At 44.3% G+C, this 17,986-nt stretch overlaps 1 protein-coding gene across 1 annotated transcript in view; it reads left to right on the top strand.

Annotated features, from left to right (window-relative positions):
• Nucleotides 1-15,004, top strand: part of disp1 (dispatched homolog 1 (Drosophila)) — a 31,969-nt gene extending 16,965 nt beyond the window's left edge. Inside the window, exons 3-10 of the mRNA XM_015405326.1 lie at nt 1,910-1,939; nt 2,476-2,599; nt 2,718-2,845; nt 4,442-4,536; nt 5,897-5,994; nt 6,081-7,667; nt 12,240-12,503; nt 12,581-15,004. Of these exons, the coding sequence (XP_015260812.1) occupies nt 1,910-1,939; nt 2,476-2,599; nt 2,718-2,845; nt 4,442-4,536; nt 5,897-5,994; nt 6,081-7,667; nt 12,240-12,503; nt 12,581-14,107 (3,853 nt within the window). The 3' untranslated portion in view covers nt 14,108-15,004. The remainder of the gene's footprint in view (nt 1-1,909; nt 1,940-2,475; nt 2,600-2,717; nt 2,846-4,441; nt 4,537-5,896; nt 5,995-6,080; nt 7,668-12,239; nt 12,504-12,580) is intronic.
• Nucleotides 15,005-17,986: the final 2,982 nt, after the last annotated feature.

Here is a 17,986-nt window from a genome sequence, read left to right as displayed (position 1 = left end):
ATTAATTAGCCCAGTGATCCTGAAAAGCTCTCCTTCTGGTAAACACAAAGTCAGTGAAAGGAGAAAGTTGTAATGGAGGGGATGGAGTCTAGACTTTAGGTCTGTTTCAGAGGCCTGGTGAGCGGAGGAGATCAGAGGAAACCCGACCCGCCGTCCTCAGGTTTTAGAGCCTCATCAGTCAGCGCCATATCTCTGCTTCTCACCCTGGTTTGCCCTCCCTCTGCCTTACCTCTTCTTTGGGTTTTAGCTAATCCTAGCACCAGGCTGTATGTGTGGATTAGTCACATTTCTTCACAGATTCAGATCCAATGAGTTGCCGTTGACTCCAGGTATTCTAGATCTGTCTGATCGTGTCCTCCCGTAAGCCGCGCTCCTCTCAGGTTGGCTGAAACGGATCCACGTTGGGAGTGTTGCTCTCCGAAACTCAAAAACAGACCTTAAGCAGAGAAATAGATAGGCCTGACAGCGCTGCGCTGACTCCACTCCAAGTCTTTCTCTCTCCTCCATGTTGGGCCAAATCTTGGTCCTGTTTGCGGATCAAGGCCATACAAGGATAGTTAAACGATGCCTTCAGAGCACAGACTTCTCCATCAGCCAACAGGCAGGTAGGGATCCTATTTAGAATTAACTGAGCGGGAATAGGAATCTGATATCTTTTCCTCCATCGTCTTGAACCATTTCATCAGCAAAAGGATCACGTATCCAGATTAGAACTGCTTGGTGCCTCTCTGCATTAATCAGGGATGTTTTTCCAAACTGGCTGTAAAGGAGGCGACCTCTACTTTCAGACACCTAGACTTATTAGAGCCGTCAAGTAATCAGCAGTGTAGCCCCTCTCTAATAAAACCGTATTTATTCTCTAACATAATGTCACCCTCGTAGTTCATAGTGGCTAACATGTCCTATAGTGGACACACTGTTAGAAGGCCTCCTATGTAGATTGAATTTGTTTTTTAGCTTTTAAATTTCTAAAAGAAGAAAAGTTCCCCCTCTTCTATTAACCCTTTTACTCCTGATCCTCGCTGCCTCGATCAGGAGGTCATATCTGATCCTCCCACTTCCTCCTCCACGCTGCCGCCAGCATGCAGGACTCAGGCGCACACTCACCAGCCGCCGCTTCGTGGAGGAGGGCTCCAGATAAAGCTAAAAGCTTCCTGTGGAGATGTGAGTTTTTGGGGGCCAAGACCTGAAGGGCCAGTAGAGGCTGTGATAGATCATACATCTACGCTAGCTGTGCTCTGTGATAACTGGATTAAGAAGAGTTTGAATATTTGTCAGAAACCACAGAACAAAGTACGCTTGGCGGGGCACCGTTGGGTCAAAGCAAAGCAGTGCGTTACCTGGAAGGTTCATTTAAAAGTGTGAGCTGATAACTCAGAAAAATCTCTATCAACCAATTTAATAAACAGTTTGAGTGTTATTCAGTCTCAGCATAAATCATCTTGGAAGGTTTGTTTCCTATTGAGAATTAAAGTTTTTTTTTTCTTTCATTCTTTAAAGTAGCTCCAGCTGGATTAAACTGGACAAAGAGCTTTAGTTAGAATCAGGTTTTCAACTTTGGGCTTTAACTAGGCCATTTGCTGGCACCGTCCTGCTGTAGTTGATGCTGTTACTCTGCAGCCTCTTTGCAGGTTTTTCCAGGATCCTCTTCTTTTTAACTCCACTCATCTTTGATGTGTAGGTGGAGGTGAGGCGTGGGTGGATTCAGTTTGAAGTTCGGAGCAGATTAACAGAAGGAGATGTACTTTTTAGATCTAGTTTATTGAAGTGACACCAGCTGAGGGGAGCTGAGCCTCTTGCTGCTGGAACAGAGTTTAGATGCTGCATCTCCTCAGGTCTGCTTTTGATTGTCTGTAACTTTGACTTCAGGATGTAAACTTGATTTATCTCCTTGCTTTCTGTTTTTCAGCCCTGCAAGGCCCTTTAGATTCCCCAAAAGGTAAGACCTGCCAGAAACTGTTTCTTCTCTGTGTCCAAGTTTGCAAAACTCTCCTCTCCTCTCCTCCTCCTCCTGCTGCTGCTCCTCCTCCTCCTCCTCCTCCTGTGCTGTGGTCCTGTCATCCATCCATCTCTGCTCTACTGGAGCCATCATTCCTCAGCAGTGACTCATGAGAGCTGGAGAGGGAGGCTGTCTTCCTCCCTCTACCTGGCCTCCACTAACCAGCAGCGTTGACCACCTCATCAGTCAGTTCTTCTGTTTAGATTGTCTCCTCTACACCTTAGACTGTTTAGAGGAAACTATTCATTTTAAACTGGCTTTTCTTAGGGATGGGTGGAGATTTCCCAGAAAATCAGATTTTTGGTTAAAACAATCAGATAAAACCAAATGAAAGAATTTTTTATGTAAAAAATAAAATCATAGAATGACTTTTAAAAGTAATGTTCTATCAGTATCTATGATTCTCCATCTGCAGCTCTTCAGAGAGTCGCTGTAGGCTGGATGCTCTCTGATCCTCATCTCTCTGGTGTTTCCAGCTACTCTGAGCTGATAGCTGATTGGCCGGTGGTCGTGCTGGGAGTGTGCACGGTGCTCATCGTGATTTGTGCCCTGGTGGGAGTCCTGGTGCCTGACCTGCCTGATTTCTCCGACCCCCTGCTGGTGAGTCAAGGCTTGTTCATCCTCCCAGTGAAAATAAATCTGATAAATGAATAAATCATAAATCTGGGTTAGCATCGGCATGCTCTGATTTTTAAAGGTTGTTTTTTGTTTTCTAAAGGGTTTTGAGCCTCGGGGAACAGCTATTGGCCAACGGCTGGTCACATGGAACAACATGGTGAAGAACACAGGCTACAAGGCCACACTGGCCAACTATCCCTTCAAATATGCAGATGAGCAAGCTAAAAGGTAACTTCTACGACTTAAATTCACCAGAAGCTGCGTTTACATTATAGACGTGCTCCAAACTCTACAGATATCTTACTAATGTAAAAAAACTAAAACATTTTTTGCTGCTAGAGCGCCTGCATTAAATAAGATTAATTCAATAAGACACAAAAATTGCCCATACTGGGACAAATAAAAGCTGCTGAACTGAACTGAACTAAGAAATGAAATTTAAATCAATTATTGAGTTTGCTAAGGCTGTAACTTGTTTAAAAACATTTTTCCTTCTTCTTCAGAATAAACATCTGGATGTTGATTTTGTGACCTGACTGATGCAAAATAACTGGGAAATATATCATCTGTATTCTATCAAAGTTTTGAAAAAAAATGTTTTTGCAAACAATGCAAAAAAATTAAATAAAAATCTAAGTAAGTCAGTTTTTTAATGTTGAAATATTTTCTCTTAATTTCAGAAGGTAAGACAACCAGTGCAATCAAAATAATGATTGAATACTATTTTAAGGGAAAATAAATATCCCTATTCCATTGGAATATGATCTGATGAATTTGCTAAAATTAAGGGAAAAATATAGTTATTTTCAGAATTCTTTACATATTTTTAGATCCGTTTTTATGAAGTAAAGTTTGCATAATCTGATGTTCTGTGGAAACACAGCTATAGATGGAGGCCGTCAGGCGTGCTGACACCTTTAGTGTGGAAGTTTTTGCTGAAGGAAGAAAACTCAAAGTGAGCTACTTTGTGTCGGATGTGATCACCCCCATTAAATCTCAATGAGTGCTTAACGCCACAACCTCTACGGACCCGATTTTCTGTCAGATTGGACGCAAAATCAGATTCTGTGTTCAGGGCTTTACACTTCAGAACATCCAGATTTTACCTGCTGCCATGCTTCCAGGTGTGTTAAACTGGCCTCTAAATTCAGACCTGCTGTGTGGTCAACCTTCACGGCATGAAGGCATTGATGGTCGACACTGTTAGACAGAGGCATTTTATGCCTTTAGGGTTAGGATCTGCATTATCTAGGGATAATTAAGGCTCTAAGTTAAGAAAAGAATAAAAACTAAAATTAGTGTTTTATGCCTGTCTAGATGTTGGTGTGAAAATGTACCAATCTTTATTTGCAGAGCTCTGCATTCTGTGAACCTTGTCTAAACTGTGAAGTGGAAGAGTAAAAATTTGTTGCCCTTATCACTCTGCTGCTTTTCCTAAAATCACATAGGTACAGAAAAAACAGCACAATGGACCCTCCTCTTGGCCCCGGCCCAGTCCGGGTATTTATCCTGATTATAATGACAGCAATATTCTACGTCTGATTGCTGACTTTAGCCTCTACCCTCTCAGTTTGTCATGAAGCTTATGTTTCCAGCCGCTCTCATTAGTATTTCCACATCTTAATGGGATGACGAAACTCTGGCATGAAGGATTAAATCCAAACTCCGGTTAGACGTTAACTGCTGAACGTCTCAGATCGTCTGGTAAAAAACATGCAGACTAGGTTCTTATCAAGGTTTATCTAAAAGATTGTTTAATCCATCGATTAGTGTGGCTAAAAGGTTGTAAACCAATGGCGGGAATTTCCTGTTTTTGTTTTCCAGTCACCAAGAACCTCGTTGGCCAGAGGATCACTTCGAAAGAGACAAGCGAGAGGTGGAGTGGGACTTCAGCAAAGAGTTCTTCTGTGACATACCAGGTAAGATCAGCAGGACGCATTAAAGAGGATTTAACCTTTAGGCAAGAAAATCCAAAAATGTTTTCACACCCCTGATTACCGACCCAGAGAGACGGATCTGTTTAACACATCAACTGAAAATGGATAGATTATGGAACAGCTGCAGGCCTAACGAGACACGGCCAACTGAGCGGGGAGCATTAATCAGAGTCCTGAGGTAACTCTAGATGAGCTGCTGGGGTGAAATAATCTGCAGACAAAACAGCTATTAGTCTTTGTTTAAAGGAAGCCATAACAGGTCCCTTTGTGGAATCGGATAGAGACACTACCATCCTGCAGTAAGACCTGGAGGTGTTAGTGCCACGCAGAGGAGAGAGGTCCAATACAGAAAGAGAACAGCCCTGAACATCCAGCCAGAGATACATGGGAGTATATCTATGTGCTAGAATGGCCTAGTCAAAGTACCAAACTTAAATCTATTGAGAATCTGAGAAAAGACAATGTCTGCGAGCAATCTGACTGAGCTTGTGCTATTTTGGAAAAGAAGAAAATAGATTCTGATATAGATTCTTTATTTCTGATATTTCTTTGTTTAAAGAAGAAAAAAACAAAACAATAAAAACAGGTTTTATTTACCTTCTGTTTGTCGTTTCAATAAAACCCTCTGGATCCTCCTCAGACCAAACGCTGGTCCTGGATAATGTATAACAAACTACAGGGGGAATTTTGTTCCATTATTGTTGCAAACAAAAAACCTTAAAAGAAAATCTGACAAATTTATTTGAAAAAGATTTTGAGAGTAATGGTACTGTTTTCTTAGATCTACTGTTTAAAATTATTTTGTTTTAAGAAATATATATATATATATATATATATATATCATATAGTATATCACAGACCAACTACTCCTCACTTCTGGGGGCGGGCTTTACTCTGCAAAGAAGCTTTTCTATTGGTTTTCAAGGACCTAAGCTACTACATTTTTATTGGTGCGTGTACGCATCAACACAAAATGTTTTTATTGGGCTCAAAGTGAAAAAAGACATAATTTGAAAATAATACATACGAACACGAATTACATTTTTTTTATAATTATTAGATAAAAATAAAATAATTTAAAAAAATAGAAAGTCTAATAAAAAAAAATGATTTGAAAGGGTTTTTTTTTTCTCACAGCCGTTTGTGTCTTTTACAAAGTGTAATTTTTTCCCCCAAAATGAGTTAGTTTCTTGCAACAATAATGGAACAAGATTCTCTCCATTACAAGCTGTGGTTGTTGTGTTTGTGTTTATATAAAACATCTGGTGAAATCGAGGCGCGTGTGAGAGGAGTGGTCGTCCTAGACTTTCTAATAAAGACGGTCTCTGATGTCTTCATGCAGGAGACAGTTATTCCAGGATGGTGTTTGCTTCGGCTGAGGGGAAAAGCTTGTGGAACATTCAGGCCATCAAGTCGATGTGCAACCAGGACATCAGCAGAGTGAGTCCACAGAGCGGAGGAAAACTTCCTCCTCTCATGCATGTTAGGTGGGTTTGAACATGTTTTTAATCCTGTGTTTCTCCCAGGTGCGCTCCCACCGGGATTATCTGAACCTCTGTCAGCGCACGAACAACGTCTCCTGCTGCCCCAGTTGGACTCTGGGTAACTACATAGCCGTCATGGCCAACAAGTCGTCCTGCCAGAAGATCACAGAGCGGGACGTATCCCACACGCTCAAGATCCTGCGATCGTGCGCCAAGTACTACCACAACGGCACGCTTGGGCCGGACTGCTGGGACATGGCGCTGCGGCGCAAGGATCAGCTGAAATGCGGCAGCGTGCCGAGGAAGTGCACCAAGTACAACGCCGTGTACCAGATCCTCCACTTCCTAGTGGACAAAGACTTCCTGGGCTCCAAGAGCCCGGAGCACCCCCCCGTGCTCAAGTACAGCATGCTGTTCTCCCCCACAGAGAAGGGAGAGTCCATGATGAACATTTATCTGGACAACTTTGAGAACTGGAACTCTTCCGACGGCATCACCACGGTGACCGGGATCGAGTTTGGAATCAAACACGACCTTTTTCAGGACTACCTCCTTACTGACACCTTGTACCCAGCCATCGCCATAGTTATAGTGCTGCTGGTCATGTGCGTGTACACGCGCTCGGTCTTCATCACTCTGATGACCATAATCGCCATCATCAGTTCGCTGATTGTGTCCTACTTCCTCTATCGGATGGTTTTTAACTTCGAGTTCTTCCCTTTCATGAACCTCACCGCCCTCATCATCCTCGTAGGGATCGGCGCCGATGACGCCTTCGTGCTCTGCGACGTGTGGAACTACACCAAGTTTGATAAACCTCACGCAGAGTTGTCCGAGACGGTCAGCGTGACCCTGCACCACGCCGCCCTCTCCATGTTCGTCACCAGCTTCACCACTGCCGCCGCTTTTTATGCCAACTACGTCAGCAACATCACCGCCATCCGCTGCTTCGGGGTCTACGCCGGCACTGCCATTTTAGTCAACTACATCCTGATGGTGACATGGCTGCCTGCTGTGGTGGTGCTCCACGAGCGCTACCTGCCCAACCTGCTCACCTGTTCCAAGCCTGAACAGCAGCAGGGAGGCTGCTTCACGCAGTCCTTCTGGGCCGCTCTCTGCCACAAGATCCACAGAGGCCTGTTCGCCGTCTCCGAGGCGTCACGGATCTTCTTCGAGAAGGTGCTGCCCTGCATCATCATCAAGCTGCGCTACCTCTGGCTCTTCTGGTTCCTCGCCATCACGGTCGGTGGAGCTTACGTGGTTTGCGTGAACCCAAAGATGAAGCTGCCATCCCTGGAGCTGGCGGAGTTCCAGGTGTTCCGGTCGTCTCACCCTTTCGAGCGCTACGACGCCGAATACAAAAAGCTTTTCATGTTTGAGAGGGTGAATCACGGCGAGGATCTCCACATGCCCATCACCATCATCTGGGGGGTTACACCCGAGGACAACGGAGACCCCCTGAACCCCAAGAACAAGGGGAAGCTGATGTTAGACAGCAGCTTCAACATAGCAAGCCCAGCATCTCAGCTGTGGATCCTCAACTTCTGCCAGAAGCTGAGGAACCAGAGCTTCGTCTTTCAGTCGGAGGATCAGGACTTCACCAGCTGCTTCATCGAGACGTTCAAACAGGTCAGCAGCACATCTCCTACAGGGCCTTACGCACACCTGCAGCCTTTCTACTGTCAGTCTGACTAGAAAAGAAGGGAGAGATGGGGAATCAAATGCGGCTGCAGAGAAGTCATTGTTAAAAGATAACTGTGAGCCAGACGTCCAGGGAGAAGCTCCGGCCACCAAATGAAATGAAATGGCCTTCATTCAAAACTCTAAGGTTGATAGGAATAGGAATAGGAAATAGGAAAGGTTGATAGAAAATCACCATGAGCTTACAGTAGTAGCCATTCACAATTCAGAATTTCCCCACTTTTCTTGATTCCTTTTTTAAATTCACGGGGGAAGTTATATTTAAATGTCAAATCATTCTGGCTTAAACATGTATATAAATGTACTCTTTATCGGACAATATTGTCCCAAAATTTAGAAATTTCTATTTAAAAAAAAATCCTGTCTTAAAATCTGTGTTGTTTTTTTCCGTTATCTTCTGCAGGCCAGTTAGTTATACGTCAGCCTGAACACCTAAATTTGGCCAATCATATATCAACAGACATCTGTCAATCAAATTTTTTCGGTCATAGCATCTTGATTTATATGTCGCAGCTAATATACGCAATGGTTGAAATAAGAATCATTTCCTTTCCCATTGAGTTCCGTCCCAGTGTTCACGGGGATGGACGTCTGTGTCTTCAGCAGGCGTAGAGCTAACAGAACTGGCAGAGTTGCGAGGCAAGGGCTCAAACATGTACGGCTGGAAGCCTTCTACACCAAACCAAGCTTCTGCCGCCCTGGCGTCCTCTTCCACAACATCTTCGTCCCGCTTTCCTCCTCTAAATAAAAAATGTGTTACGGAGGAGACTCATCCACGACCTCCTCTTGCATGTTTCCTCTGTCCATAGCGTTCCTTGACAGTGTCGTTTCTAAGTCACCAATTTAGTGCTACTTGGTCCCAATGGAATTTCCCATTGAGAACCTACTAGCACTAAGTTGCTAACTGGTTAGCAAGATGCTTCCAACAAACCGTCCACAACCAAACATAATTGCGAACCTTCCGCTACAAAAATCCCGCCCTCTTGATAAACAACCAATCACATTCACTTTATTCACTTGTGTAAAGTCGTGCACCACTCTGGAGAATTCAGAAATGCAACGGTTGGAAAAGCCGCTTCCCTACGACTTTAAGCATCAATCTTTGTACTAAAATATTCTTTCCATCATTATTTGTGGACATTAAGTTCGAAATAGAAGCGCCCTCTCCTGGTCAGACCCTGTAATTCAGTGAAAGGGTGGAGTCAGAGTAAAAAAAATATGCACGCCGAGGAGAAGGAGGGGGTCACTCCAGAGGCTGGAAGTTGGCTGCCATTCGGCTGGGAAGGGCCATTTTGGATGGCGGCTGTACTGTGCTGTCCAATCAGAGGCAAGCTGACATTTAAACTGGTCAGGCAAAGAACACATTTTCTAAATGGAAGTTTGAAAAAAAAAAAAAAAAAAGGCACTCCAGAAATTAAACTTTAAAAAACTTTTTGGTAAAAAAAAAAATAACTTTGCTGTTTTTCTCGGGTTACATTTTTTTGTTTTCAAAACAAAATTTCATTTAATTTTTTTTATGATTTTTTTTAATCCCTTATAATTTGTTTTTATTTATTTATTTATTTTTTATTTATTGGACTTTTTCAAATGTCTTTTTAGATGAAGTTTTACAAAATGCTTTCTTTTCAAGAAGCCTTTTCCAGATCACCTTCTCTTCATTTCCTGGGGCGGGCCTTCCTCTGGAGTGAGAAGTGAAGACAGATTTCTATTGGTCTGCTGGATGTTAGCAACATTTTTATTGGCCAAAAGCTGTTTGCAGTGTGCTTAAAGGAATAGTCCACCCAAAACATGATTAGCCTTCATTTTCTACTCACCCCCATGCTGAACAACACTCTGGAGTACTTTTTTGATATCTCAAATGCATCTGGAGATCTGGGAGGCTTCTTGCTGTCTGCTGACATTCAAATAATGGAGGTCTATGGTGCCCGAGGCAGAAAGGTCCATAAAAGTCCACAAAAAACGTGTCAATATTCCTCCATACTGGTCGTCCAATGTATTCCAAGTGTCCTGAGTGGGTAGCATCCAGAATTTACTCGAAACGAAGTGATTTAGAATGTTTTTAGAGCCTAAACAGTAGTGTATAGGATTTCCTGAAAGCGCGCACATGCGCGATCACGACGCTACGGAAGCCGGCAGACCAAACCAGCACATTCAGCTCGGCAAAGAACTCATGCTCTTCCTCAACACTGAAGTCCTCAGACATTTTTCTTTCGTTGTTTCTTTCTTTGCACAGGTAAACAGCACATTTCTTCTTCTACGCTTGCATTATTGGCAGAGCAGACGCTGAATGCGCACTTTCATCTGGTTTGGTGTGCCGGCTTCCATAGCGTTGTGAACTCGCAGGCGCGCGCTTTCAGGAAATCATATACACTACTGTTTATGCTCTAAAAACATTCTAAATGACTTCGTTTCGAGTAAATTCTGGATGCTACCCACTCAGGACACTTGGAATACATTGGACGAGCAGTATGGAGGAATATTGACACGTTTTTTGTGGACTTTTATGGACCTTTCTGTCTCGGGCACCATAGACCTCCATTATTTGAATGTCAGCAGACAGCAAGAAGCCTCCCAGATCTCCAGATGCATTTGAGATATCAAAAAAGTACTCCAGAGTGTTGTTCAGCATGGGGGTGAGTAGAAAATGAAGGCTAATCATGTTTTGGGTGTACTATTCCTTTAAGTGAAGATCATTTGATCTGTAAAATACAATTGGAAAATAATAAAATTGGTAAACTCAATCTGAAAAAGGAATTTGGAAAAAATTTGTATGTTTGAAAAAAATTAATAAAAAACTGAAAGTTGAAAAATTATAATAAAATTAAAACAAATTTAGAAACTGGAAAAGTTCAAGTCTTTTTTCGATTGAAATATTTTTTACCCGTTTTATTTTTAAATATCCATTTATCTGTTGATACAAGAGAAAAACAAGGTCTGACATTTCAGGGTAAAAACGGTTAATCATAATAAAGGAACTAACCATTAACTAACCTGATATTCAGCTGACGTAAACTGACTCTTAAAAAAAAAAAGTACCGGTAAATATAAAGAGGCACTATGGGCTTTTCAGATGAAACAGAATTGCAGCACTCTCATTTATTTAATTTTTTTGTACTTTTTTTCACCTTACACGGAGTTGCCGTTGGTGTCTGAGTTGAGCCGGGTGCTGTCCGCTTCTTAGTATCCTTAAAATCTGTTTTGAATATAATGTTTTGATTGTTTGCTGTGTCGAACCCGAAGTACATGAACTACTGTGGTGTCAGTCTGCCCATAAACCCTCTTTTAATTCAGTTCAGTTTATTTACATAGTATATAATTAACATGTCATCTCAAGGCACTTTACAATTCAACCAGATCATACAGTCAAATTGATTCAAAATTTCTGTCTAAGGAAAACCAGTTGATTGCATCGACTCATTGACTCGAAAACAATCCCTCAAACTAAACATGCTTGTAGCGACAGTGGAGAGGAAAAACTCCTTTTCAAGGAGACGAAAGCAGAAATAGAAAAAGAAGCAGAGATATTTATATATATATTTTTTTTTTTTTGGGATGGAACGGTTAATGAAAACTGTCCGAACCATTCGGTTCGACTGTCTCGGTTCGGTTCGCGTGTGTTTCGTTCGGTTCATGCGCTGCTCCTTTTTCTCATAGGCGAAGCGATTACACTCCAGAGCAGAAGGTGGCGGTACTGCGACCAAAGCCAACCACCAGGAGTAAACAAGAAGAAGAAGAAGCAAAGCAGCTTAGCCGGGTGTAGCAGAAAAAAATCAGTTGTTGTGTCGGACTGGCTAGTGGGAAAGAACAGGAGTTGGAAGACGCGCCAGCAGCACTTTATAGGTCTGCTGTATGGGGCCGCTTTGCATTTAGAGTGACCTACGATGACGGCGGAAAGAAAGTTGTGGATAAAAGTGCAACAGCATGCAAGCATTGTGCAACACGTTTTGTTTGTGCTAACAGCAACACGACCAACATGTCAGGCTAACAATCAACATATACCGAACCGAAACAGGGTATCTGCCTCAATGACACCCTGTTTGTGAGGCAGACATAAAGGGAAAAACATAAGGGCTATTAGGCTGTTGTAAGATATTTTCCTGTAAAAACTTACATAATGTTTACTTAAGTTGAATATCTAAAGTGTCTAATTTGTCTTTAAATCATTCAAATCCAGATTATTAATCTGTTTTTTGAAAAAGCTGTCAGCTAATTAACCAATTAGAAAAATAGCCTTTAGTTACACATTTTTTTAAGTTTGCATTGAGTAGGGTTAATTTACCAAAACTATTTTCAGATGTATTATTTGTTAATCAAAAAGGGTAACAGATTACTTTACTATCCAATAGCTGCAAGTTTATTTGAAGTGAGAGGCGTCTATTTTTTCTTGCAGAGGAGAGTTTTTAAGATCCATTGTTTTTATCCATCACATCTAATCCCTGTAAGAGGTTAAAGGCGTCACTGAGCAGCTCGCTAACAGTGTGACTTCTGCTGCTCTGACAGTGGATGGAGAACCAGGACTGTGAGGAGACGTCCGTCTACCCCTGCTGCAGCCAGTCCACCTTCCCCTATAAGAAGGACGTGTTCCAGCTGTGCATCAAGAGGGCCATCATGGAGCTGGACCGCAGCACCAGCTACCACCTGGACAGCAAGACGCCCGGACCTCGCTTTGACATCAACGACACCATCAGAGCCATCGTCCTGGAGTTCCAGAGCACCTACCTCTTCACGCTGGCGTATGAGAAGATGTACCAGTTCTACCGTGAGGTAGGACCTGTTGGACTAGGCGTTCCTCCTGACCGTGTGTAGTGATGTCATACGCTAACCTGGTCTCTGGGTTTCAGGTGGACGCCTGGATCACAGAGGAGCTACGCTTCGCCCCAGAGGGCCTGAGCCACGGCTGGTTCGTCAGCAACCTGGAGTTCTACGACCTCCAAGACAGCCTGTCGGGTGGCACTCTGGTTGCCATGGCGCTGTCCGTGGCGGTGGCGTTCAGCGTCATGTTGCTGACCACCTGGAACGTCATCATCAGTCTATACGCCATCTTTTCCATCGCAGGGACCATTTTCGTCACGGTGGGCTCGCTGGTCCTCCTGGGCTGGGAGCTGAACGTCCTGGAGTCCGTCACCATCTCCGTCGCCGTGGGGTTGTCTGTGGACTTTGCCGTCCACTACGGCGTCGCATACAGACTGGCCCCGGAGCCCGGCCGCGAGGAGAAGGTCATCTTCTCCCTCAGCAGGATGGGCTCCGCCATTGCCATGGCGGCGGTCACCACCTTTGTTGCCGGGGCGATGATGATGCCATCGACGGTTCTGGCTTACACCCAGCTGGGGACGTTCATGATGCTGATTATGTGCATCAGCTGGGCGTTCGCCACCTTCTTCTTCCAATGCATGTGCTGCTGCCTCGGCCCCCAGGGGACCTGCGGCCAGATCCCCCTTCCCAAGAGCATGCAGTGCCAAGCCTTCAGTGAAGACACGCCCCCGAGCCCACCTGCAGAGGGGAAGTACCAGCTGGAGGGCAGGGGGGGCGAGGCAGAGCACTACGAGCTGGAGCCGCTGGCGTCCTCTCAGAAAAGCTCAGAGAAACCAGAGGAGGAGGAGGAGGAGGAGCGGTGCATCCAGCTGTGTAACGGCGCCCCCCCTCATCCCATCCCACATGTTCACAGCTCTGATTCACACCCAGAAAACAGGCGGGTCCCCACACCCAGCGCCCCATCCAGGTGCCAGTTCCCTTACAGCTGCGCCTGTCTGGACCCGCCGCCGCCGCTCCACCTGTCGGGTCAAACCGCCGCCCTGTTGGCTCCAAACCTGGAGCCCATCTATCCGCACATGGACTGCTGCGTTCACTACATCCACTGCCCGCTCACTCACTTCCACCACTGCTCACAGGGAGGAGCGGCCGCCCCCACGCAGGGACCCAACTGCCCTCTCAGGAAGTACTGCACCCACCCAGCATCCAATCAGGACCCTGACCAGGCTTCAGGACCCGCCTCTGCTCCACAGACTGCTGACAAAGAAACCAGACATTTAAATCCTGATGTCGGTCAGAACGGGAACTCCCAACCAAACGGCCGCTGTCCCGGCCTCGCCATCATCAACACCGACAGCAATAATGGTGGTAAAGTCCCACCGATGGACCTGGAGAGGCCTGGAAGTATTCCCGTCACACGGGAGCAGAGCGCCGACCGGCGCAAACGGACCTCTAGGAGAGAGCGGACGTCCTCCGCCTCCCCAAAGAAACTCTCCTGCTTCAACAGGACTTTGAAAGTGAAGTGCAATTCAGCGTCAGAGTTCCATGTGCCTAAAAGTGAAGGCGGCGTGCCCCCTGTGGCGGTGAACACTCAGACCTTCTCTGAAAGCCTATGCTGACGCTCCACAGACAGAAAGAAAAAACACATTTCTGTGCAATCGTCTTAGATCCTGGATTCTACCTGGGATTTTTTTAACTATGAAATATATTTAGTTTTATACTTTTTTCTCAGCCAGATGATGTTTCAGATTTAAATGTCTCCATTTTTGCTACTGCAGCAGCCAAGTGTCTCTAGATGGGATCCACAGTCACATCACAAGTATTTTATTGGGATTATTATGATATAAATCTGCACTAAGTTGTGCATCAACATAAAACGTATAAAATTCAGCCCCAGGTCAGTGATAGATCTAGAACTAGTAAAACCAGCATCTCATGTTCGTATTTTAGGGGGAAATATTTGTAGAATACCATCTATTAATGTATCTCCCAGTTTTTCCACAGATTAAAATCTGGATGTTTAGTCTGGGCTTTGACTAGGCCGTTCTAGCTCAGATCCATTAAATCCCAACAAAATACTTTTATAATAATAAATAGTTCTGGCTGGAACGTGACGATGTCGACCTTTTCAAAGCCTCGTTTGAGCACTTCTGTTAACGACCTTAACTGTGTGCCATTTTTCACAAGCTGCTGAACGTTACGTGTCGTCTTGTTCTGGATCTAGGAGCCCCTGTTCTCCATTTGCTCCAGTCTCCACACGCCTAAAAGCTGCACTGTGTGATTAAAACATTCTGTCTGACCTCCATCATCCTGTGGCTGTTTGCTGTCCAGGAATATAAAGTGAAGAGTTGAGATGATAATAAAGGACGGTGCCCTTCAGCTCTGATGCTTCATCTTCATTTGTTGTAAGCCTGCTTAGCCATGCCAGTTTTATTAAATACCCATGTATGCGATCGCTGTTGCTTTCTAGAGGAGGATCAAGTCCAAATCCGTCACAGGTCCTTTATCCGATCAATAGATGGATGAAAACATCCCTCCCCTCCGCTCCTGACAGGCAGGCTCTGCTGCAGCAGACAGCTTTAATTACACGGAGACGGCGCTCTGGCACAGAGCAGCCAGGAACCGAGCCGACTGCCGTCACTGGTGGTTTGCTGCTCAAACTCATTTATATTATGAATGAGTTATGCTTTTAGAACGAGGGGAAAAAAGGCAAAGCTGGAAGGAAATCTGCCGTTTGATTGTAATGCCTTTGAAGGAAGTTTTTTTTTTTAGGTCTGCTTTGTTTCTTCATCGTCTCGGTGCTTGAAATGTGTACAAAGGATCTGAACCTCAGGAGGCAGCGCAGGGAGAGGGAAATCCACCTTTACCCGTGGATTTATGATGATTATGGTTCACTGCTGCTGCAGCTCCGATAGTAACTATCTCACAGGTGTCGGGGTTTATTCAGTAGGATGTAGTTTTAAACTTCTAAGTTTTATTTAGCCTCTTTTTCCAAACTTTGAAAGGATTCTCCAACCACTCTACATCCTGGATGGGATTTCTCCACGCCGCATCCTTCTCACCGATCCCGTTTGAGGTGTTCATGGGCTGCAGCTCAGAGCGTAATAGAGCGTTTTTACTGATGTTGTCACCTTCGTTATGGCGTCAGGACGCCTTCTGGTTGCCTTACTGTGTGGCTTTGGACGCATCCTGTTAGGAGGAGAACGCAGGACAGAAGAGACAGAGTATCTCTCCTGACAGCAGAATGTTTACTTTTAGGAATTTGAACCCTTAACTAATCAGTGACGTCTTCTTTTACGCAGGAAAACAGAATAAACGTTCCTCTATCCTGAAATCTGTGGAGGAAAGGAAAGAAAAGCACCTCTTTAATCCGACATCAACCAGGAACATCCAGAATGAAACATCTAATTTAGGCGCAGTAGCTCCAAAGAAGAAGGCTCCTCTCCTCCACTGATCCCTCCTCCGCTTTTCATCAGCATCCCTGTAATTATATTTGCTTAAACGGAGGTCAAATATTAGCTGTGGCCTTTGGAGCTGGGCTTTTTTATGAGGCGGGTTCTCTCTACCGCCCGTGTGTCTGGTCCGACTGCGACCCACAGGCCTGAAATAGCTGAGAGGAGGCCGCAGAGCTCGGAGCGTATTTACAGGATAAACATTTGCTTCCAATTTTTAAATTACGCTCTGACTGAGCAGCGTTAAATCTGCAGGACAGTTGAGCAGCTCGGTATTTAATTCATGTACGGATCGTTTTGGGTTGACTTCCACATTCTGGAGAGAAAAATGTTCCCTGGAAAAGTCAAATATTACATTAGACGAATAAGAGAAGATCTAATAGAGAGGTGTAGCATGGCGGGCAGGAGATCAGCCTGTGGTTCTTCTTGTCTGCTTTCTTATTTCTGGTGTCTCATCTTCCTTCTGACAATAGTCCCCAGGTTCTCTGCTGGGTTTAAGTCCAAACAATTACACCATTTTATCAGCTAACACTAGAAGACCTCTTTAGATGCTTCAGTGTTTAACACTGAACTATGAGATCGATTATGCTAAAGCAGAGGAGCAACAGGTTTAAAAAGGAAGTGGTTCTACAGCAAAATATTTTAGTAATCCTAAAGGAAAATTCATTTCATCCTCTCCATTTCAAAGTTCTTTCTTCTATCCCCTTTCCTGGCTCAACATTCTCGATTTTTCGGTTTCTGTCAGACAATTGTAGACGTTTTGATGCAAAAAAGAAAAGAAATCCACATATTTTGCCTTCATTAAGTCATTGTGGGCTTATTTTTTTTATCCACAAACCAAAAGACAAAGCAATACAGATGGTTTCCAAGTGGGAGGGCACTTTTATATTTTGGGCATCTGGAGAAAGTTCTGTTGAAATCTGACGTTTAGAACTAACCAGAACCCTGAATTAAATCTCACTTTTTACTCTGTAATGTAATTCCAATGCTTTGCTTGGCTTCTTTTCAGTTTAAAACTCGGTAGTAAAATCAATCTGCTGTGTGTCGGCCTGGTTTTAAGGGTGAGGACGTTCTAGACGGCTGGAGTTCACATGTTCTCCCTGTTCAATTTCGAGTTCTCACCAGGTACTCTGGCTTTGTCATGGTTCACACACAGCTGTTAGGATAACTGGAGAGAAGGAGAAGCCTGAAGGTATGCCATCTGAGTATTTGAGGGTATTTATTGGAATATCATTAATATACGTAAAGCATTTCTTTGCCTACAATAATGAATTTGGGGGAGGATTTTCTGGCTACAGACATGTTGACCTCCTCGGCCTCCTGGAAGTAACTTCCAATCTGTCTGCTTTAGCTGGGTCTCTCTACAGGAAGACAAACTGTTTTACTGGCTTCTGTCCTTGTATTTACGTACCTCTTTATAAACTGAAACACTCACTGAGGAAACCGCACTTTCACCACAGATATAAAAAACTGCGCTACAGCAGCAGGCCGCTCTGCTGTCTGGGTTTGAATGTGTTCCCATTAATGGACTGTCCTCAGTGTATATCTGCAGGCTCACCCCGCTAATGTTGAGAGCAGCTGGCTCATAAAAGCTGAGGATGGAGGCGGCCGGGGCCAAAGGGCCGGAAGCTTCCCACTACCCAGTAGCTTCCTGTTTTCAGATGGATGTGGAATGGGAGGAAACCGGCTGACCCGTTCAGCTTCACTCTGCTGCCAGCTGCCATGCTGCTGCTCCACAGTCCACTCTCTGACCTTATGGGCTGGATTTAACAGCCTCATTAAGTGGATCAGAGGAACTTCTCTGATCAGAAAACTCTCTAAAACTAACAGGTGGTTGATTTCACTCAAATCACATATGATGATAATGCAGCTACTGCCATCTAGTGGCTAAAATGCAGAAACTCATCACTTTATTCATTTGTTCCAACCTTTACTGCTTCAGGTTTTATGGCGGCAGTTTGCACTGGATCAGAGTTACTAGGAGGAGCAGAAAGCTTACTGAAATAAATCATTTCTCTCATAAAGTGACACTCTGGTTTACTCAAT

This window comes from Cyprinodon variegatus, unplaced genomic scaffold (genome assembly GCF_000732505.1).
Source record: "Cyprinodon variegatus isolate N-32 unplaced genomic scaffold, C_variegatus-1.0 Scaffold2143, whole genome shotgun sequence".
NCBI lineage: Eukaryota > Metazoa > Chordata > Actinopteri > Cyprinodontiformes > Cyprinodontidae > Cyprinodon > Cyprinodon variegatus.
This window is presented reverse-complemented; position numbering and strand designations above follow the sequence as displayed.